The sequence below is a fragment of the Myotis daubentonii genome, chromosome 1 (genome assembly GCF_963259705.1).
Source record: "Myotis daubentonii chromosome 1, mMyoDau2.1, whole genome shotgun sequence".
In the NCBI taxonomy this organism is placed as follows: Eukaryota; Metazoa; Chordata; class Mammalia; order Chiroptera; family Vespertilionidae; genus Myotis; species Myotis daubentonii.
In genome coordinates, this window is record NC_081840.1 from 257,163 (window position 1) to 279,450 (window position 22,288).

The following is a 22,288-nucleotide window of genomic DNA, read 5'->3' on the forward strand; positions in this document are numbered from 1 at the left end:
TCAGGGGCATCCTGTGGCTTCAGGGGGCGGAAATGGCTTTCGGAGGCAGGGCCGGGGGCCCTCGGGACTGTGGGCAGCGGCATCGGGCTTAGAGCCAGGGCTCAGCCTGCCGGCTGCCTCGTGGCTCCGAGACCCAGGGCCCTGCCCTGCAAAACGGCGCAGGACACAGCAGCTCCTGGCTGGGGCTCATCTACACCCTCTGAGGGTGGAGCCCGTCTTGGGCACCTATGGTTCGGGAGGGGAGCCGGGCAGGGGGAGGGCTGCTGGGTGCCCTCCGGGGCCTGGGTTCCTTTCACAGGAGCATGCTGGGATGTTCTTTCAGGCGACAGGTGCTGTGCATCTTGGGAAACGGTGGCCACATTGTGCCGGTTCACGCTGCCATCGGCACAGGGCGAGGCGTCACTTCCTCATGCTCTTGCCAACACCAAAAACTAAAGTCCTTTTTGCCAACCCGAGAGGCCAAAAAGGACTACCGCTGGAGCTTTTTAATTTATCTGTAGGGGCGACGTTTGTTTCTTCTGTGAATTACCTGCTCATTGGCTTCGACCCTTGTTGTTGTTGATTTGTGGGAGCGCTTTCTATATGAAGGACACACTGTAGAATCCGCAGGATAAATGCAGGACGTGCCTCGTAATAACTGCTCAGTCACCACTGTTTCATGCCTTCGCTTGTGATTTAATCGATTTCCCTAAAGCGGTTTCCACCGACTTGTTCTCCAGGTCATTTTAAACCGAGTGGTCTTCGGAGCAGGCCCGACGGTGTGATGTGCCCTGGGGCGCTGCTGTAGAGCCTGCCTGACACCGGACCCGCAAACATGCCAGGTGAGAGCATTTGGGAGGGAGCCGTGCGCGTTTCTCCAAGGGCACGCCTCTCAGACGGCGACCGGGCGTCAGGGAGGAGCGTGCGGCCCTGGCCGGTCGCTCCGTTGGCCGGAACGTCGTCCTCTGCACTAAAAGGTTGCGGGTTCGATCCCCGTCAGGGCACACCCCGGGTGGCATGTTCGGTCCCCAGTCTGGCTGCTTACAGGAGGCAGCCAATCGACGTGCCTCTCTCGCATCGATGTGCCTCTTTCCCTCTCTCCCCCGTCCCCTCTCTCTCTACAAATCAATAAAAGCATGTCCTCAGGTAAGGACGAAAAAACTGAGCATGCAGCCTGGCTGGTGTGGCTCAGTGGTTGAGCGTCGGTCGACCTATGAACCAGGTCACGGTTGGGTTCCAGGTCGGGGCACAGGCCCGGGTTGCAGGCTCCATCTGCAGTGGGGGGCGTGCAGGAGGCAGCTGATCCATAATTCTCTCATCGTTGATGTTTCTCCCTCTCCCTTCTTCTCTGAAATAAATGTATATTTTGCAATGAGCACACACAGGAGAGGCACAGGAGCTCAGAAACGGCAAAGCCAGAGGCTCTCCCTCAGGCGTTCGGAGAGCCCGGCTTGTCCTGGGACGCATGTGAGCAGGAGGCCAGGGGCTGAGGGACAGCGGGCTTCAGGGTGCATCCTGCTGCTGGTGACGGACCCAGGGCCGAGTCAGAGCTGTCGCGATGCCCACGGAGCCCCACCCAGGGGACACTTTTCCCAGGAGGTGCCTGTGGGGTGGGCAGGCTCTCCTCGGCACACCCGGGGCTGGTCGCCAGATCGGCACAGAGAAGGGACTGGGCACGGGCGAGTGAAGAGCTGAGGCCGCGTGCCCGGCCCGCGTGGCCCGAGCGAGTGTCGTGGACTTAACCACACCAGGGCCCAGTGGCCACGCCAGGGGTGGGCAGGGGGAGAGGGAGGGGCCCGGAGGCTCCCAGAGGCGGGCGCTGGGCCTGCGCCTGGGACTTTTTGCTTTGTTGATCTCAGAGAAGAAGGGAGAGGGAGAGAGAATCATGGGTCGGCTGCCTCCTGCACGGCCCCCACTGGGGATCGAGCCCGCAGCCTGGGCACGTGCCCTGACCAGGAATCGAACCCGGGAGCTTCCATCGCAGGCCGGCCCTCCCCCCCCCCCCCCCCCTGACTAGGGCCGAATCTTATCGTTCCTTAGCGTCTCCGGAAGGTCTCCTCCACCCACTCACGCCGTCTCTTCCCACAGGAAACCTCACGGCCGCGGCCGGCTGCGGGCTCGGCTGCAACGTGTCCTTCGAGGGGAGCCGGGTGCTCGCCGTGGGCGTGTACAGCACCGTGTGCGCGCTGGGGCTGCCGGCCAACTGCCTGACGGCCGCGCTGGCGCTGCGGGAGGCGCGGCGGGGCAGCGTGCTGGCCGTGTACCTGTGCGGCCTGGCGCTCTGCGAGCTGCTGTACGCCGGCACCCTGCCGCTGTGGGTCCTCTACGTGCAGAACCAGCACTGCTGGACCCTGGGGCCCTGGGCCTGCAGGGTGACCGCCTTCGTCTTCTTCTGCAACCTCTACGTCAGCAGCGTCCTCCTCTGCTGCGTCTCCTGCGACCGCTTCGTGGCCGTGGTGTACGCGCTGGAGAGCCGCGGCCGCCGCCGCCGCCGCACCGCCGCCCTCCTGTCCGGCGCCGCCTTCCTGCTCGTGGGGCTGGTCCACGCCCCCGTGTTCCTGATGGAGGACAAGGGCACCTGCTTCGAGAGGATGCCCGTGGACAGCCAGGTGGCCCGCTACTACTACTCGCGGTTCGCCCTGGGGTTCGCCGTGCCGCTGTGCGTCATCGCCTTCACCAACCAGCGCATCGTCAGGACCGTGGGGCTGAGCCAGGGCCTGAGCGCCGCCCGGAAGGCCCGGGTGCGGCGCACGGCCATCGCGGTCGTGGCCATCTTCCTGACCTGCTTCGCCCCCTACCACCTGGTGCTGCTGCTCAAGGCCGCCGCCTTCTCCTACTACGGCGACGACCAGGCCTCCCTGTGCCGCCTGGAGGCCCGCGTCAGCACCGTGTCCGTGGCGTTCCTGTGCCTGGCCACGGTGAACAGCGTGGCCGACCCCATCATCTACGTGCTGGCCACGGACCACTCGCGGCGGGAAGTGTCCAGAATCCGCAGGGAGTGGACCATGTGGTCCGCCAAGACGGACGCCGCGAAGCTCACGCGTTTGGACTCGGAGGAGAGGCCGCCGCCCGTGTCGCTGACAAGCAGCTGCCTGTTCCCCAGGCCCGCGCAGCCCCGCAGGGCACAGCCGGGCAGGTGGGCCCCACTGGGCGACCTGGAGAGGCCGCGGGAGGAGCCTGCTGAGCCCAGGCCTGCAGGGGAGGCCGGCCGGCCGGCACAGGGCATCTGGGGCCGCCCGCGTGGCTTCCCCGGCCACGGAGCCTGCCCACCGGCGTCCGTGGCGCTGCCATGACGGCCCTCTGGAAGACGTGCCACCGATTTCCTGTTCCTGGAGCCACACGCTTCGCAAGCCTCTTCCCCTCGGGTCCCAGCCCCGGCTTTCCCACCGGGCCGAGGGCGGCGGCTGTGCCAGGCGCAGGAGCCAGGCAGCCCAGGCAGGCAGGAGGCCCTTCATCCACAGCTCCTTTGGCTGTGAGCTGGCACATGCCGGGCACCGTGGAGGTGCTGAGTCAGCATCCAGTGAAGACTTAAAAAAAATATATATATATATATAAATCTTCAGAGAGGAAGGGAGAGGGAAAGAGGTAGAAACATGAATGATGAGAGAGAATCATGGATCTGCTGCCTCCTGCACACCCCACACTGGGGATCGAGTCCACAACCCGGGCCTGTGCCCTGACCGGGACTCGAACCTGGGACCTCCTGGTTCATAGGTCGGTGCTCACCCACTGAGCCGCGTGGCCAGGCCAGTGAAGACTTCATTTCTTGGCTTTCCGGTGGGCGTGGCCCGGACGACCGGTGGTTCGTGGCGGGCCATGCACAGGCAGCTCGCCTAGGCAAAGCCTGGTGACCGTGGGGCACCCGGGCCTGTGGGGGCGGGAGCCCAGCCCCGAGGGCCCTTGCGGGGCGGCTAGTCTGTGCCAAGAGGTCTGCGCGGAGGCTCCGAGCCCTCGGGGAGTCCTCCGCAGGAAGCTCCAGGCCTGTCACCCGGCCATGCTGGGGCTCCCAGGCGGTGGGAGTCCCTCACGCCAGGCTTCCCGGGCTCACTGTCAGGAGAGCGGCGAGGGCTGGGATGGGGTGAATGAGAGCCAGCCCTCGGCCGCAGGCCCTCACAGGCGAGGCGGAGCCCGGGCGGCCTGACCGGTGGCCGAGAGCACGTGGGCTCCCCGGAGACCACACGGCTCGGGGCCGGACCCAGGCAGGCCCCCGACAAGCCACTTCCGGGCCAAGTCACACCACTGCCTCAGTTTCCCCATCTGCAACAGGGCCAGCGACACCTACCTCACCAATACCAGGCCCCTCCCTCACCGTTTTGGGGGTTCCTTTCCCAAGAGGCCGTGCGGGCCGTGTGCTCAGCTACAGTCTCGTGTCAGGAAGGCAGTGCTGGTTGTCTGTCTTCACTGGGAGAGGCACTGAGAAGGCACATTTAGAAAATACATTTAGAAATAAACACGGGATGAACGCCTGCCAGTCTCGGCTTCCCCTTTACATGAAATAATGTCCTTTTCCCTTTTTGAGTAAAATCCCCTCGAGGGCTCCCCGGGAGGCCAGGCCCTGGAGGGGCGAGCGCGTGGGCTCCCTCGGGGGTGGGCCGGGGGCTCTGGAACAGTCTGGGGGAGAGTGAAGACAGGCGGGGCCCCGTGACGCACCCCGCGTGGAGTGTGTTTGGGTTTCCGGGGCTGCTCGATCTGCACCACAAACGGAGTGGCTTAAAGCGGCTTGTTCGCTGAGTCTGGGCAGGAAGCCGGGGTTGGGGCGTCTGGGCTAGTTCCGTCTGGAGGCTCAGGGGTGCCTGGGCCAGATCCCCCACCCCCCCAGCTCTGGGGCTGCCGGCCTCCTGGCCTCATCTCTCCCGGCTCTCCCTCCTCCTCTGTGCCCCTGTCCCTTCTATTATTTTATTTTATTTGTATATTTTTATTGATGTCAGAGAGGAAGGGAGAGGGAGAGATAGAAACATCAATGATGAGAGAGAGTCACTGATCAGCTGCCCCCTGCACGCCCCCCGCTAGGGATCGAACCCACAGCCCAGGCGTGTGCCTTGACCGGAATCGAACCCGGGACCCTCCAGTCCACAGGCTGGTGCTCCATCCACTGAGCGACACTGGCTAGGGCCACCTCCTCTATTTATTTAAATTAACTTTCCTGGGGTGATTTGTAAGTTTCAAAGGTACCGTTCTCAAAGATGTCACCTGTGTGTCTGTGGTGTGTGTCACCCGCCCCGACCCGTAGCCATGACCTCATCCACCATGACTGGGTTGTGGTCAGAGCCACAGCCTGTGACCTTTCGGCTGACTCTCGAAACTCGAAACTCCGCAGCCTCTGGCATCTCCCTCCTCCCTCCCTCCCTCCCTCTCACTCCTTCGCTCCCATCTCCCCCAGTTCATTCGCTCCCTCCACTCCCCTCTGCCCCCCACACCGTGAGCTGTGAGGTCCTTGCGGGGAGCCCTGAGAGCCACCAGGTGTCCCTCCACGGGGCACGCCACCTACGCTCCTGACTCTGCCCACAGGTGTGTCCCGGGGGCTCCTGGGGGACGGGACACCTGCGATTTATTCGCTGCCGGACGCCCATCTCCCTGGCACGACCTGCTCCTGAGCAGGCCCTCGCTGTCCTTCCCCGAATCACGTGTGGAGCCCTAGGCCAGCCACGGCCACGGCCACGGCCGCCAGGCTCCTGCCACGCCCGCAGCACTCACACGCCACGGGTTTCATAAGCCGTCGGCCAGCCTGGGACCTTCATCAGACCGCTCCAGCTTCCCACCCAAGGACATCAGCACGCCTGGGGCAGGACGGCCCTGCCAGGCTTCCCCCCCACTCCTCTATGGTGGCTGGGCCCACAGGCCGCACACCTGAGGGACCCCTGGGGGAGAGGTGGCCCCACCCACGGAGGTGGGCCCAGAGGGTTTGGCTGGGAATTCTGGGCTCCCATCCTCTGGGTCGGACTCCAAGCGGGGATGGCCCATGGGAGGGTCACTCCAGGGTAGGGCCACAGGGTCCTGCCTCTGCTGGACCCCGGGGTGCTGGCCACACTGGTGGGTAGATGGCCGTGGGCTGGGGGTGCAGACGCTGGTGGGGGTGCTCCGTCCCCCCAGGGAGGCGGCTGGCTGCCTGGTGTTGCTCCCTGTGACCGGCTATCTCACCCTCCGTGCCTCAGGTGCTCTGCCTGTAATTTAAAATAAAATGTTTTTATAGCCCTGGCTGGTTCGGATCAGTGGACAGAGCACTGGCCTGCAGACTGAGGGGTCCCAGCTTCGATTCCGGCCAAGGGCACGGACCTAGGTTGTGGGCTTGATCCCCGGCCCTGATCGGGGTGCATGCAGGAGGCAACCAATCAATGTCTCTCTTATCACTGATGTTTCTCTCTCTCTCTCTCCCTCTTCCTTCCTCTCTGAAATCAACGCAAATGTATTTTTAAGAAGCTTTAAAAAATATGTGTTTACTGATTTTAGAGAGGGAGAGAGAGCGAGCCCACCTCCCACGCATGTGCCCTGCCGGGCATGGAACTGGTGAGCCCGGGCTCCGTCCGCGCCGCCTGAGCCGCGCCCAGCCTGTGGTTTGGGACCGGCCACGGCACCTGCTCTGCTTAGGACGCGCACTGAGTCCGGCCCGGTTCGGCCTCCCCGGCCAGTCCTTCCCAGGGTCCGCAGCCCAAGGCCGTGTGCGTGTCCCGGGGCCCCTAGAGGGCGCTGGCGGCGGGGAGCCCGGAGTGTCCGATGCAGCCGCTAGTGGGCAGCGTTCCCGCGGGGGCGCTGGCCTGGCTGCTGCCCAAGGGCGTGGGGAGCCGGGCCACCCTGAGCCCTGGCCGCGAGCACCGGGTCGAGGCCCCTCTGAGACGGGAGGAACCCCAGGCCTGACATCAGCGCCGACCGCAGGGCCTGATGGCGGGAGGGCGGCGGGAGCGGGGAGGGGGCCTCGCCCACCCCGGGTGTGGGAGTGGGGACGGGGCAGGGGCAGCCCAGCCTCCTGAGGCGTCAGCCCACACCCGCTGACCGCCCCACGGCGCAGGGGCCCGGCTTCCCACCCGACACGCGGCCTCACACCCACGCGGATACCTGCGCCCCGGTGCTGGCTGGGCGGTGGGACAGCTGCGGTGGAAAACGGTGCAGGGTCCCCAGAGGAGCCAACATGGAGTCACCCCGTGACCCAGCGGCCCCACTCGCGTCCTTCCAGGGGACCCCCTCCTGCCCATCCCTCCCACGCCCCGCCCCTCTTCCTGCCCTACGCCCCGCCCCGCCCCTCCCACGCCCCGCCCCTCTTCCTGCCCTACGCCCCGCCCCTCCCACGCCCCGCCCGCTCTGGGTACGCTCCCGCTCCCATTGCCGCCCCGCCCTCAGGTGGCCCGCGCAGGCGCAGTAGGCCCGCGCGCGGAGACCTGGGAGCCAGCGGGGGCGGGGCGGAGGGCGCGGGGCCCAACGGCCAACGCGGCCGCGCGGGAACTCCAGCGGCAGGCCCCGCCCCCGGTTTGAACCAGAGACCCCGCCCCCGAACTCAGCCAATCAGCGGGCGGAGCGGCCGCGTCTGGCGGCTCTTTGTGGGCGCTGAGCGGCTCCGCCCCGGCCCCGCCCCCCCTCGGCGCAGGCGGCGCGGACGGCGGGCGGCCAGGTGAGCAGAGGGTCTCGGCTCCCGGTTCCTCCGCCTGGGGGGTGGCGGGGCCCGCGGGCGCGGGGAGGCTCGGGTCTGGGGCGGCGGGGAGGCGGCACATGGTCGCCTGGGCTCCTGGGGGGGCGGGGGCGGCCCGGGGTCTTGGGGGGACGGGTTGGCCCGGGGTCCTGGGGGGGCGGGGGGCGGGCGCCCGGAGGAGGGGCGCGACCTTGTGGAGCTCTGCCTCCCCCCTCCCGCCCCTCCTGCCCGGGGACCCGTCAGCCACCTGGGTTCCCCCCGGTGCTGCCCCGGCCTCCACGTTCGCTCTCCTGCCCCATTTTTACCCAAAAGTCGCAGCTCGTGGCTGTCGCCCGGCCCTTTTAGATGGAGACCCGCTGGGAGGGTTTGCAGCGCCGGGAAGTGGTGCCTCGTAGGGAGGCCCCCACCGGTCTCCTTCCCGGGGCGTCGGCCCAGGTCGGCGCAGGTCCGTCACCCAGGAGGCCTCCGGGAAGCCCGCCGGGACTCGGGGCGATGTGCGTCCCACTGACGTAAAGTTACATCCGACCAGGTGCCCTGTGGCTGCCCCTCCTTTCCCGCCCATCCCAGTCACCCACCCACCCATCCACCCAGTCACCCTCCCATCCACCCATCCAGTCACCCTCCCACTCACCCATCCACCCAGTCAGCCTCCCATCCACCCACCCAGTCACCCTCCCACCCACCCACCTACCCACCCATCCACCCATCCAGTCACCCTCCCACCCACCCATCCACCAAGTCACCCACCCATCCACCACCCAGTTACCCTCCCATCCACCCACCCAGTCACCCTCCCACCCACCCACCCAGTCACCCTCCCACCCACCCATCCACCCAGTCACCCTCCCATCCACCCACCCAGTCACCCTCCCACCCACCCACCCAGTCACCCTCCCACCCACCCACCCAGTCACTCTCCCACCCACCCATCCACCCAGTCACCCTCCCATCCACCCATCCAGTCACCCTCCCACTCACCCATCCACCCAGTCAGCCTCCCATCCACCCACCCAGTCACCCTCCCACCCACCCATCCACCCAGTCAGCCTCCCATCCACCCACCCAGTCACCCTCCCACCCACCCACCTACCCACCCACCCACCCACCGAGTCACCCACCCATCCACCCACCCAGTCACCCTCCCACCTGCCCACCCACCCATCCACCGAGTCACCCTCCCACCTACCCACCCACCCATCCACCGAGTCACTCTCCCACCGAGTCACCCTCCCACCCACCCACCCAGTCACCCTCCCACCTGCCCACCCACCCATCCACCGAGTCACTCTCCCACCGAGTCACCCTCCCACCCACCCATCCAGTCACCCTCCCACCCACCCACCCAGTCACCCTCCCATTCACCCATCCAGTCACCCTCCCACCCTCCCACCCACCCATCCACCCAGTCACCCTCCCACCCACCCACCCACCCATCCACCCAGTCACCCTCCCACCCACCCACCTACCCACCCACCCACCCACCGAGTCACCCTCCCACCCACCCATCCAGTCACCCACCGAGTGACCACAGCGGGAGTCGAGGTTCCCTCCTCACCTGCAGCCCTTGCAGAAGGAGGGGTGGCGGTGTTAGCGATGGGGCACTTGAATTTCCTCCCGGGAAGCTCCGTTCTGCTGGAATAGGATGCCGGGCAGAGTGGCACCTCCCCGGGAGCCGGGGCAGCGCAGCCTCCTGTCGCCCCGTGGGTGCCCCCTTTGTCTCTCGGCTTTGGTTGCCTCGTACACGGATGCTAAGGACGTTTAGCAGCGGCTTCCCTGCTCCACACTGCGGTGGGCCCAGCTCTCTGGTCTGGGAGGGCCGGAGCGAGCCTGCGGCTGGGGGTCTGACGCTGGCGCTCTGCCCGCTTCCCAGCAGCCTCTCCGCAGCCTCCGCAGCGTCCCAGGCCGGTGGGGACTGACGGGTGGGGTGGGCTGCCCTGTCCCAGACCCGCCGGCAGGAGCGCTGTCTGCTGTGGGTCCTGGTGCCGCCCCGCAGTCAGCCTGGGACGCGGCCCAGCTGTGACTCGGAAAAGTACTGGCAACTCGAGCCCACAGCTCCCAGGCCAGCTGAGCTCCACATCTTCAAAAGCTCATTGTCCCCAAAATAGGATTTCCAGGACGAGTCCCCAGGTGAGAGTGCCGGGGGCTGTGGGCGAGCAGAGCGGGCCCAGCCGCCTTTCCCGGGGGCCCACCGGGTTCACTGTCCTCGCCAAACGAGCCTAGAAGAACACGAAGGTTACTGTCTCATCGGCTTCCTGCCTGCTCCGCTCCGTGTGCAGGTGTGGCCACGGTTTATAATTACAGTTGAAATGCAGGAGAAAAAGTTCGCGATGACCGGTGGAGGTTTAGCCTGCAAGGAGGGCAGGGACGTTCCCTCAGCTGGCGATTGGCGCCTGTTTCATTCCAGGTAACCAGGGCCTGGATGCCCTGGTGGCAGCAGCCGTGAGAATGTCAGCCCACAGCGGGGCGGCCTCGCCTTGCGCACGCCCGTCTCCCCTCGCCGGCGCCCTGCTCCTCTCAGGTGGAGGGCTCCGCAGTAGATCTGACTGTGACAGAGGGTCGAGTTGCCTTAAAAACCTGAGGCCCGCGGGGTGCCTGGCAGTGGCTGAAGGTCACAGTGGTGGGTCAGGTCAGAGTCGGTCCTGTCCCCGCCCTCCTGCTCAGGGTCGGAGCTGCGTTCCCATCAGCCTCGCTGTGAGGTTGGTGTGGGGCTGGGTGCCCGCTGCAGGGGGGTCGCTCCCCATGTGAGCCCAGCCTTCCGTCCTCCTCTCTGTCTGGCCAGCGCCTGGGCTGGAGGAGGCCTGAGGGCCGGGGACGCTGACAGGGCGAGTGCCCGTGGGATTTGGGCATTAACTAGACGCGCCAGCTGGCCGACCCGAGATCATGGAGGTGGTGAGACCAAAGGGCTGTTCATCCTGAACAGGGAGCCGGCTCTGCGGTCCGGCCGGCCTGGCGGGTGGGCCCGTGTCCCCGTGAGGAGACTGTCCCACCTCCGCCCCGAACCCCCAGGGTCCCCTCAGGACACACTGCAGACTTTGTCCCAGCACAAGTGCATGAGGAGTGTGACCCTCCCGGGCCCCTCTGGGCCCGGCCTGACCCCGTTACCCGCATGTGGGCTCGGCCGGGTGACGCCGCGGGCGGCCTTGTGCTGAGGAGCGATTTGGACAGAGCACGCCCGCGGCAGGCTCCTCTCCTCGCTCGTCCGTCCTGGTTGTCGTCAGGTGTGCAGGGCGGCGACCTGCACGGACGCCAGCACTCGCCTGCGTTCCGACAGGCGCGCCGGCGGGCGTGTGTCCTCAGCGGCGCTGGTCAGCTTGCCCGCTCGGGGGCCAGGTGAACAGTCGGGCCGCCTCTTGTTCTTGCTTTTCGTTCCCGTGTTTTGAGGTTCACCATGTTGCCTGTGGTGGTGACCTCGACCCCCATGACCTCTGGTGGGAAACAGGCTGATGGCAGAGGCCTGTGGGCTGGTGAGAAGGAGCAGTGGGGAGCACGGGTGGGGGACCCTAAGGGGAGGGGGTGCGGAGACCTGGTGGGTGGGTGGGCACGGCCTGGAACGGCCTCCCAGTCCCGGTGGAGGCTCCGAGGAGTCCAGTGCTGGGCGGCGGGGCAGCCCCAGTGAGAGCCCGCGGCCCTGGGGGTGGGGAGGGGAGGGGAGAGCCTCCCATGTGGGTCAGTATGACTGGACGTTGGGATAAACCTGCAGGGTCCGAGGTGATTGTGACCTTGCACCTGATACGACTGATCGGCAAGAACGCAGATGAGCTCAGTTCCATAAACGAGAGAGAAAACGCAAGGGAGAACCCGGAAATAGGGGGTCCCGTCCGGGCCAGGGGCTTGTCCAGTCCTTTCTGATCCTCTTCCCATGAGTCACAGGGAGGACCCAGCCCCTGCTTGGCGGGCACGCCGGCCGGGAAGGAGGCGCTTCCTGTGGAGAAGGGGGCTCGGCACCGGTGAGGCTGGGGGCAGGGCGTCCTCCGGTGGGCCCTCGGCCGGAATGGGGCGAGGTAGGGAAACCACTGGCTGCTGACGGAGCCTCCTGCTGTGGCCGGAGGTTGTGGGCCTCGGGGCTGTCCTCCCGGAGAGACCCGCCTCCCTGCACTGTCAGTGCCTCCTGCGCCGTGAGGGAAGCCGGCCTCTGCCGCTCCAGGCCCCGTGGCACCCCCACTCCAATCGGCAGGCAGAGGCCGGACTTGAGCTTTTGTTGGAAACACTACTGAGAGCCAGAGGTGCAGAGCCTCGCGACAGGACCCCCGGAAACCTCGCCTGGTCCTCCACCTGGTGTCTGGCTGTTCGACATCATCTTATGGTCTCAGCTACAGGGTGGGCAAAAGTAGGTTCACAGGTGTCCGTGTGGAAAATAATGCAGTAATTTGATCAATAACAACCCCAGAATACACTTCTGTGCACTCAACGGTTTTAGCAGTGACTTTCCCAGGTGGTGCGGGCGTGAACGCCGGACTAGCTGCTAAGACCACACGTGACTCTGCCACCAGAGTGACTGGGATGGTCTTCCTGGTATGTGTTTTGGTGGTAAACTCGTGATGTGCGCACCGCCTGTGCACTGGTGTGAGGGCAGGACGGACGGACGGACGGACAGACGGTGGTGTCGGGCTGTGCTGATGCGTTCGACCTGCTTGCTGTTCTGGGGGACTTTGTCTTGTAGGGAATAAGCTATGGTCACTCAGGCCCATAGAGAGAGAGGAAGGGAGAGGGAGAGATACCGATGTGAGAGCAAAACCAAACGTGGATGCTGCCTCCTGCACCCCCTGCGGGGACCGAGCCTGCGCTCCGGGCGTGTGCTCTGACTGGGAATGGAACTGGCGACCTTTTGGTGCACACATGACGCCCACACTGGCCAGGCCTGGGCGGTCACAGGTCTGATCTGATGGCATGTGTGTGCGTATGCACGCGTGTGGTTCTGTGCACTTAGCAGGTGCATAGCTTGTGGACCCACCATGCAGACCTGTTCCGGCCACGCCCACCCGTCTCCATCTGTTAGAATGTCACCGCCGTGGGGTCAGCACACCCGTGTTCTTTTGAGATTGGCAGTTCCCTGGGGTCCCTGGCCGCTCCCATTGCTGGGGGAAGGGGGTGCGTGGTGTGGGCCACGCCGGTGCGAGCCTGTTCCGTGTTCAGCTCTGAGTGCCGCTGCTGTGAACATGCCTGTACGTGTTTGTTCGTGAACGTCGGTGTTCATGCCCCGGGTAAATGCCCACGGTTGCTTAAGCTTTACACGTTAAGTACATGGGAGTGAGGTCTCGGGTGTTGACATTCCGAGGACAGGGCCCTCCATCTGCAGGGCTGGCATGGGGGGGGAGGGTGTTGGTATTTTTAAAAAGGTTAAATCCAATAATTTGCAAATTTAGAAGATTCTAACCCTCATGAACAACTCAAATGAGTTATTTGAAGGATAGACGTTCAGCTACTTGACAAAGTTGGGAAGAGAAAACCTAACGGCATGGGTTCCTTTTCTAGAAAGGGGAGCCCTGGTGGGAGGCGCCCACCCACGGTGCTCACCCCCGCATGTCAGCTGAGAGCGCTGGTGGCCGGCGGCCCTGCAGCCAGCCCTCTGGGAGCCCAGGGGGACCTGCCCGCAGCCTGTGCCCCTGCGGACAGCCCAGATGGCCCCAGGGCCCTGTGGGGGGGCGGGGGCCCGCTCACATGAAGGTGACTCCGCCACGCTCGCGGGACTCTGAGGGCGCCAGCAGCGCCTCCTGCCTGCGGGGTTCGCTGAACCTCTTGGCGGGGCTGTTTGCGGGTTGGGGTGAGGCGCCCTGCCTGGCGCAGCCCAGGGGTTGTGCCTGCGCCTGCAGCCCAGCTCCTTAGCGTGAGCCTCCATTTCTAGTCCGTTGCCTGTGCGGGTGGAGACGGCTGTGCGGGGTTAGAGGCTGTGGTTCGCGCGCACTCAGAGCTCCGAGTGGCGGTGCGTGACTTACACGCGCTCCGGCGCTCGGGTCTCCGCTCCGCCCGGGCCGGCTGACCGCGAGGGGCCCTGGACGGTGCTCAGGGCGTCCTCGTCCTCTCGTCCCTGCAGGACACGGACGCGATGTTCGCCCGCGGGCTGAAGAGAAAGTGCGCCGACGGCGAGGACAGCCCCCCGGCCCCGCCCGCCTGCAGCCTGCAGCGCCAGTCGCTCCTGGACATGTCGCTGGTGAAGCTGCAGCTGTGCCACATGCTGGCGGAGCCCAACCTCTGCCGCTCGGTGCTCATCGCCAACACGGTCCGGCAGCTGCAGGAGGAGATGAGCCTGGACAGCGCGTGGCAGGTGCCGGCGCCCGCGAGCGCGGGGCGGGGGCCGCTGGAGCGCCTCGTCTCCACCGAGATCCTGTGTCGGACCCCGTGAGAGCAGCAGGGGGGGCACTCTGCTGCTGACTCGGGGGGCAGCCCGGCGCCAGACCTCCTCTCCGAACCGCCGGGGGGCCCGAGTGCGCAGGCGCCGCGGAGCGCTCCCGGCTGCGCGTGGGAGGCGGCCAGCCCGCGGGAGAGCAGGGGCGGCTTCCAGAGGTCGCTGGACCAGATCTTCGAGACGCTGGACAGCAAGGCCCCCCGCACGGCGGAAGGGCTGTTTGCGGACGTGGACGGGCCCTACTACGACCTGGACGCGGTGCTGACGGGCATGGTGGGCGCCAAGTCAGTCCCTGGAGACGGGTTCGAGACCTTGGCCTCCACGGGCGCCCCGCCCCCTGGCGTCGGCTACAAGCGGGACCTGGGCGAGCTGGACCACGTGGTGGAGATCCTGGTGGAGACCTGAGCCTGCGCCCACACTGCCCGCCGCCAGCAGCCCCGCAGCGCTGGCCACAGGGACCCGGGGCAGCCCCCGCTGCCTCCTCCTGCCGGCCCGACAGCCCCGAGGGCGTGGCCACCAGCGTCTGCCTTTCCTAGGTGAATTTTTAAAAATTGAGTTTTATATGTTTGGGGCAACATTTTGGCTTAAGATATATTTTGTAAACTTTTTATTATCTCTAGACTTTCTCAGCTATTTTCTTAAAAGTATATTTTTTCTATAAACATCCTCTGCTGCTAATTAGAAGCGTCTGTAGCCTGAGCACCTGCAGTTGGTGTGTTTTCTAAGGTTCCTTCTTAAGAGTCGCTCCCTCCAGGCAGGGTCTCTGTAAACTCAGGAGGAACCGCCATGAGCTGCCAGGCCCTGCGGGCGCCTCATCCGCTGAGGGGCCAGCCCACCGTCAGCTTGTGGGAAGGAAGTGAGAACCTAGCGTTTAATGGATGGCTGTCCTACATAATAAACGGCTGATAGGCAAGTCCACCGAATGGCAGAAGACTGGTTGCTCTGATGCACACTGACCACCACGGGCCGACGCTCAGTGCAGGAGCTGCCCACTAGTGGTCAGTGCTCAGCCAGGAGCCTCTCCCGCCTCTGAGGCAGCGCCAAGGACCCCTTGGGGGATGTCCCACTGCCGGCTTAGGCTCAGGCTCACTCCCTGCGGGCGGGCGGACATCCCCTGAGGGGTCCTGGACTGCGAGAGGGTGCAGGCCCGGCGGAGTACCCCTGCCACCCCCCAGTGCACGAATGTCACACACCAGGCCTCTAGTTTTATATAAATGTTCTTGGGGGCAAAGGTCAGATTGCTGTCTGGCCCTCCTGGATCTTCAGACACCTGAGGGGTCTCTGGTGCCCCCTCAGCACCGGCCATGCCACTAAGGCCTGTGCACACGCTCGCTGCTGGGCTGGGGCCTGCCTGCGCCTGCTGTAGTAACTGCTGGGACCCGTGTCAAGGTCAGTTTATGTCCAGGGTTAAAGAAATGTGGACCCGGGTCTTGATGGCCCCATGGTCATGAGGGAGTTGGTGGTGGGGTTGGCCGGGGTGCCTGCCCGGGGCCCTGGTGGACACCGCCTGTGCCACCTGGTCTTTCCCTCCAGCTCACAAGGGCGCTACCCTCCCCACACGGTTCCTCTCCCTGCCCTTCACCAAAAAGGAGGTTTTAATTCCAGGCACGTGATGATTTCATGTCAGTGCCGTCACCTCCCTTGATCAAAGATTACTCAGCGCAGTGTCCACGGCCTCCTGAGGGTCTGCCTGCTGGCTCAGCGGTGCCCCGTGGGTGGGGAGGAATTCCACTGGATGTCCGGGGGCAGTGGGACCGCCCGGGCCAAATACGAGGGCGCCCCTGGAGCCGGCCCCGCCCCGGGAGGAGCCGTCACGCTGGGCCGAGGGGCCTGGCAGGGCCGGCAGGAGGGGTGGCCCTGAGCAGCCCGTGGCTCCTTCAGGCTTTGGAATCCTCACGGTGGACAGTGGTTCCAGGTGTGTGTGTCTCAGAAGCAATAAACCGGCCTGTTGTGTCCACGGCATTTCTGTCTTCAGTGTGTTCCGTTTAGAAGTAGCTGGGGGCCCACCTTGCCAGCCTTCGGAGTGTAAACATCAGAGTGGGCAGGGAGGCGGCAGGCCCCGGCTTCGGGCTTGGGCTCGGGGGTCCCAATTTGTGGGTTCAGGTTTGGACAACGGGGAGGTGGCTCATGGCAGGGGCAGGGAGGCGCGGTGGGAATGGGTGAAGTGCGGCATCCAGCCTGAATCTGGGGGGGCAGCCGCAGTGGGCTGGCAGCCCCCAGGCATGAGCAGCGTGGTGGAAAGCAGCTCCAAACGCCGCCTCCTTCTGGCTGAAAGTGACGGCGGACGCAGTTCCCAGGCTCCAGCCACAGCCTGTGCGGCGCCCGGTGGTCCCTGCCACGCCCCCACCTGGGTCCGACCTGGGAAAGGGGCCTCAGACCCCAGGGGTGGGGCGGGGCTGCTGGCTGCCCGCACAGAGCGGTGAGTCAGTCAGAATGCGGTTAATCCAGGCGGTCTTATTTAGTGCAATTTTATAAACTTCAGTGCTGACTGCTGCTCTGTGAGGGGTTTCCTCAGCGGGTAGCAGGGGAAGCTCGCCCTTTGGTTGCAGGAGATGTGGGGACACGGGTGCCCCGGGCAGCGGCACAGGCCGCCGGGTCTGGGTTCCTCAGAGGCCCCCGGGGCCGGCCGCACTTCCTCGGGCAGAGGCCCTGGGTGCCACCTCGTTCCTGGGGTCCCTGGTGCCCCTTGGTGAGCGCTGGCGCTGCCGAAGGAGCCTCCATCTCACCTGATCCGAGGGCGCAGGACGGGTCTACCAGCGGACTCCCGGCAACTGGCCTGGGACTTGGAGAACCCCACAAAACAGCTCTGGGCTCCACCCCCCCCACCAGTGAGGCTGCACAGCACGCCCCTCGCAGCTGTCCCTGGAAGCCATGTCCCTCTCAGTCCCGCAGACCGGACGCCTTGGGAGGGAGGCACCCACAAGAGGGTGAGCACCCACAGGAGGGGCTCCCACAGGAGGGGGCTCCCACAGGAGGGAGGCACCCACAGGAGGAGGCACCCACAGGAGGGGCACCCACAGGAGGGGCACCCACAGGAGAGGGCACCCACAGGAGGGGGCTCCCACAGGAGGGAGGCACCCACAGGAGGGGGCACCCACAGGAGGGGCACCCACAGGAGGGGGCTCCCACAGGAGGGAGGCACCCACAGGAGGGGGCACCCACAGGAGGGGCACCCACAGGAGGGGCACCCACAGGAGGGGGCACCCACAGGACGGGGCTCCCACAGGAGGGAGGCACCCACAGGAGGGGGCACCCACAGGAGGGGCACCCACAGGAGGGGGCACCCACAGGAGGGAGGCACCCACAGGAGGGAGGCACCCACAGGAGGGGGCACCCACAGGAGGGGGCACCCACAGGAGGGGGCTCCCACAGGAGGGAGGCACCCACAGGAGGGGGCTCCCACAGGAGGGAGGCACCCACAGGAGGGAGGCACCCACAGGAGGGAGGCACCCACAGGAGGGGGCACCCACAGGAGGGCGAGCACCCACAGGAGGGGGCACCCACAGGAGGGCGAGCACCCACAGGAGGGGGCACCCACAGGAGGGGCACCCACAGGAGGGCGCGCGCTCAGTGCCGGGGTTGTTTCCAGTCACTCTGGCTTCCGCGCCCAAAGTCACTCGGACCTTCTGTCTCAGTCCGATGGGGCATTGGGAGGAGGAGGAATGTGGCTTCAAGAGGAGGGGCGGCCCTGGCGATGTGGCTCAGTGGGTAGAGCATCAGCCTGCGGCCTGCAGGGTCCCGGGTTGCAGGCTCGATCCCCAGTAGGGGGCGTGCAGGAGGCGGCCGGTCCATGATTCTCATCATTGATGTCTCTATCTTGCTCTCCCTCTCCAAAATCAATAAAAAAATATATTTATAAAAACAAAATAACATTCATCCCAACTGCAGGCCCTTCCTACCATTTGTGCCCAGATCCAAGGCCTGGCTTTTCCTCTCTGCTCCTCCCTAAGCAGTGGCCGAGGCCGGAGACGTCCTCCATTGCCTGCGGGACCGGCCATTCTAGAACAGCAAACCTGAAAATACTCTCACAGCTGAGAAGGGGCTGGAAAAGGAAAGAAACACCCACCAAACAGGAGGGACACGCAGGGAATGTCATCGCCTTCCAAGGACATAACTGGTCCCAACGAGGTTTGTGAAATGACTGCACGTCTCTGCTATCACAGGGTCCTCAAGGAAAACCACGCTGTGTGGAAAGGGCTTAGGGACGCGTGAAGGACAGGCGCCCTATAAATGCTGGCACCCCTTCCGCGCGTCAACGCTGTGGCACCCACCCACACGATGAATAGGCACTTTCCCGCTACAGGCCTGAGGTCCGGGGATGCGTCCGCGGGAGGGGGCGGGTGTAGAGGTGCGTGTGCGCCGTGTCTGTGTCGCCTGCTGATTCTCGCAAACGTTGGCTGCACCAGTCAGCTGGCGTCCAGCCGGCTCAGCTCTGTGGCTGAGCGCAGACCTGTGGACCGGGAGGTCGGTTCCATTCCGAGTCAGGGCACGTGCCCGGGTTGCGGGCTCGGTCCCAGGCGTGCGGCAATGATCCTCATCTCTCTCTCCCCTCCCTTCCCCTCTGAAATCAATAAAAATATATTCAAACAAAAACGGTGTGCGCGCCGAGCTGCCTGGGAGTGCGGACCTGGTCGGAGGCCCATCCCTAGAACCAGCCAGGCCGTTTCTCCGGCCTCTCACTTCTGTGTTTGGGAAGAGATGGGGGGAAAGAGGGCCGTGGGTGAAAGAGGAAGGCAGGAGGGTCAGAGGCAGCCACAGAACGCAAACCCAAACACGGTGGTCAGGTCGCGAGACGGGGTAGGGACCAGCACGGCCGGGGTGGGGGCTCCGGCACCCCCTCACGACACAGACTGGAGTGGGGTTCCTCCGGGGCTTTTGCAATAAGCTCACTGGCGCTTCCCCACGTGCCCTGAGCTGGTAGGTGGCAGTGGGGCTGGAGGGCGGACATGGCCAGAGCCCGGAGGAGTGGGCAGGGAGGCGGCCTCCCTTCTTCCCTGGCTCCAGGGGACGGGCAGGTGGCCACCAGGCAGGGGACAGCGGCCAGAAAGCAGCAGACCCCTCCCTAGCCAGGCTTCGCTTCCCGCGTACTTGAGAAATACCTCGAAGGGGCGGTGACAGCGCCTGTCACCCAGGGTCCGCCTGGTGAGGCTGGTGGGAGCCACACTCCTGGGCAGAAGGGGCTCCGGGCTCGAGGTGCTGCCGGCCCTCCGGGTCCCCAGTGCTGAGAGCTGCTCAGACTCGGCTGAGGATTCCCGGCCTTCAAGCTCCCCCAGGCCACCAGCGATGCGGGTGGAAAGCCCCACACGGAGCCTGGGGATCCTGGCTTCCCCATCTGACCGAGGAGGGTGGGAGCGGGCCCTCACCCGCTGGGCACAGGCACTGCCCTGGCCCCCAGGGCTCTCGCACTGTTTAGAGAACCGGAATCAATAGAGCGATGCTCAGAGAGTTGGAGTCACACTCTAGTCCCCGCGGTGGGCTTAGGGAAATGAATTCAAATCCTAGGCAGAGCCACAGCACAACTCCCCTTTTGATGGACGGGCCGGCCCTGGGTGTGCTTAGAGTTACCTCGCTGGCGGCCTCGGTAACTACGCAGTTCCATCCAATGAAAAAAGACACCGGCCTGGCGCTGAGTATGGGCGGGTCTAGTCTCTGGCCTGCCAGGTCAGACAGCTACGTTTACCTTCCTCAGTATGCAAGCAGGCCACAGCAGGCTGGGAAGCAAAGTCATTATTATATTTTTTAGAATAAGAGGCCGTCTAAAGAATAGCAGAGAATTCCAAACAGTAGTTTTACAAAACAGGGGTCAGCCTTCTCAGCAGCTGTCTTCGGAGGCCTGGTGGTCGGAGACCTCGCCTGCTTCCGCTGTGAGGTCACGCGGAGACCCGCTTAGAGTGGGAGTCGGCCAGGCCCTCACCCCGGCTCCCACGTGCGTGTGTGTGCGGGTGTGGCCAGCCCCCGCAGACGGGAGGACGCTCAGGAGACCGACGCTCAGCGGAGCTGGGCCGCCCAGGGCTGCCAGGGCCTGGGGGCCGCGGCTCGCCCACTGCCTAGGAGCTGCGGGTGGCTTCCCCCGGGGTGCGAGCGGCCCCGCCTGGTCCAGGGCCACAGTGGGACGCACACAGTCCGGACACCCAGGCGCCCGGCGACGTCCCGCACAGGGGCGTGTCCTCAGACAAGTGGGTGCCGTGGGGACTCTCGGGCCGGTGGGCAGGGGTCAGCGAGGCCCGGTCTGGCCAGAGCAAGGGAGAGTCCGGGGGGGGGGGGGCGGAGTCCCCAGTGGGATCGGGACTCCGGGTGGTCCCCGGGCGGGGCGGGGCGGACGCGAGGGCAGCCGGAGTTCGGGGTTGGCCACTAACCGCCCTCGGGGACCGGGTCTGCGGCTCCCGAGGGGCGAGCTGGGCGCGCTCAGGCCGGGGGTCCGGCTCCGGCCCGCACCCACCTGGGCCGCGTCGCCCCTGGGACCTCGATCGCTGCCTGCGGCTCCAAGTCCCCGCGTCCCGCTCCCGCCGGTTGCCCGGCAACGATGCGCACCAGCCCACTTCCGGCGTCGCCACCGTGACGTCACGCTCTGGCGCAGAGAGGGGCGTGGCTGAGACCGATCACGCCCCTTTGGAGCTCCGCCCCCGGCGCCGCCCAGACGCGGTGGGAAGAGGGGCGCGGATCTCCCTGCGCGAGGCCTGCTGCACGCGCCCCACGCGGACTGTCCGGCGGCTGCGTGACGCCTTCCCCGCGGGCTCCCGGCCTCGTCCTTCCAAACGCGAGGCGGGAGGAGCGCCCGCTGCCTCTGAGCCGCCGGCTGTGCGTGATTCCACCCGGTCCCCAGCCCTCCTGCAGCTGCCACCCAGGGCGAGGGGCGCCGATGGGCATCGATGGGCACCGGTGGGCCAGCCGTGCCCTCTGCCCGCGCCCCTCCCAGGCGGTGCAGGCGTTTCCATCAGCCCCACCCCGGGCTCCTGCAGTCAGACTCCCGGCGCGGCCATCAGGCCCCGCGAGGCCCGGATCCTCACCCGCCGGCCAGGCTCACCTCTCCCCACCCTGCGTCCTTGGGCTCCTCCGGGCCCTGTCCTGTTTGCACGAATCACCCTCCCTCCCCCTGGTCCTTCTCAGCCAAGCTACTGGAAACATCAATTTAAAAAGTCACCAGATGAGATCATTCTCTGAGCCCTGGACCGCAGCCTCCTGCCTCCTGCCCGCTGCCCGGCTGCCCGCACAACAGCGGGCTCTGCAGTGTGTGAGCAGTCACACTGTCCCGGCAAACGGCCCAGCCTGGACAGACACGGTGACCCTGCAGGAGGTGACCAGGCGCTGGCTCTCTCCTGCCTCGATGTCGCCGGGTCCAGCAGCCCCTGGTCCACTGTCGTTGCCGTCTTCTCAGCCCAGGGCCTCACCGTGTGTGCAGGTGGGGAAGCTCAGGTCCAGGCCCGAGGTCCAGGCCCGAGGCCCGAGTGGGGTGTTGCCCGGGCTGGAGCCAGCTCTTCTGAAGCTCCCCCTGCCCCGTGTCGACCTGATGGGGAGTGAGGGCAGCACTGTGGTCCTCAGGGTGCAGCATGGCAGCGCCCAGGCACACAGCATTACCTGGTGCCCAGACCTGTGAACATGGGAACTTACAGGTAAAAGGAACTTCACAGACGTGTTAGACTCTTGAGATGGGCAGGTGGCCCTGGGGGATGGTTATGCTGTGGAGCCCAGTAATCACAGGGCCCTGACAGAGGGAGGCAGGGGAGGGGGAGGGGGAGGGGAGAGGGGAGAGGGTGGTGACACACAGTACAACATGCAGATGACGTGTTGTAAGACTGTACACCTGAAGCCCATACAGTTTCATTAACCAATGTCACCCCAATCAATGCAATAAAAATAAATTGTTTTAAAAGAGGGAGGCAGCCCTGGCTAGAGTGGTTAGAGCAACAGCCCACAGACCAAAAGGTCGCGGGTTTGATTCCCAGTCAAGGGCACCTACCTGGGTTCACACACCTGGGTTGCAGGTGCAGGGGGCAACCAATCAATGTCTCTCTCTCTCTCTCTCTCTCTCTCTCTCTCTCTCTCTCTCTCCTCCCTCCCTTCCACTCTCTCTAAAACAGCATTTCTCAACCTGTGGGTCGCGACCCCTTTGGGGGTCGAATGACCCTTTCCCAGGGGTCGCCTAAGACCATCCTGCCTATCAGATATTTACATGACGATTCATAACAGTAGCCACATGACAGTGATGAAGTAGCAACGAAAATAATGTTATGGTTGGGTCACAACATGGGGAACTGTATTTAAAGGGCCAGAAGGTTGAGGACCACTGCGCTAAAAGATCAATGGAAAACAATATCCCGGGAGTTAGGAGGCTCAGAGGCTGAGAGAGG

The 22,288-nt window shown here is 65.2% G+C and overlaps 2 protein-coding genes across 2 annotated transcripts; both read left to right on the plus strand.

Annotated features, from left to right (window-relative positions):
• Positions 1–285: 285 nt before the first annotated feature.
• On the plus strand, positions 286–4,283 carry GPR132 (G protein-coupled receptor 132). Its single transcript, XM_059684732.1, has 2 exons — positions 286–821; positions 2,068–4,283. The coding sequence occupies exons 1-2, from the start codon at positions 815–817 to the stop codon at positions 3,270–3,272; spliced, it is 1,212 nt and encodes a 403-aa protein (XP_059540715.1). The 5' UTR covers positions 286–814; the 3' UTR covers positions 3,273–4,283.
• A 3,626-nt stretch (positions 4,284–7,909) lies between these two features.
• On the plus strand, positions 7,910–14,639 carry CDCA4 (cell division cycle associated 4). Its single transcript, XM_059684745.1, is given in 2 exon segments — positions 7,910–8,126; positions 13,629–14,639. A coding segment is annotated over 1 exon segment (705 nt). The 5' UTR covers positions 7,910–8,126; positions 13,629–13,640; the 3' UTR covers positions 14,346–14,639.
• The last annotated feature ends 7,649 nt before the right edge of the window (positions 14,640–22,288 follow it).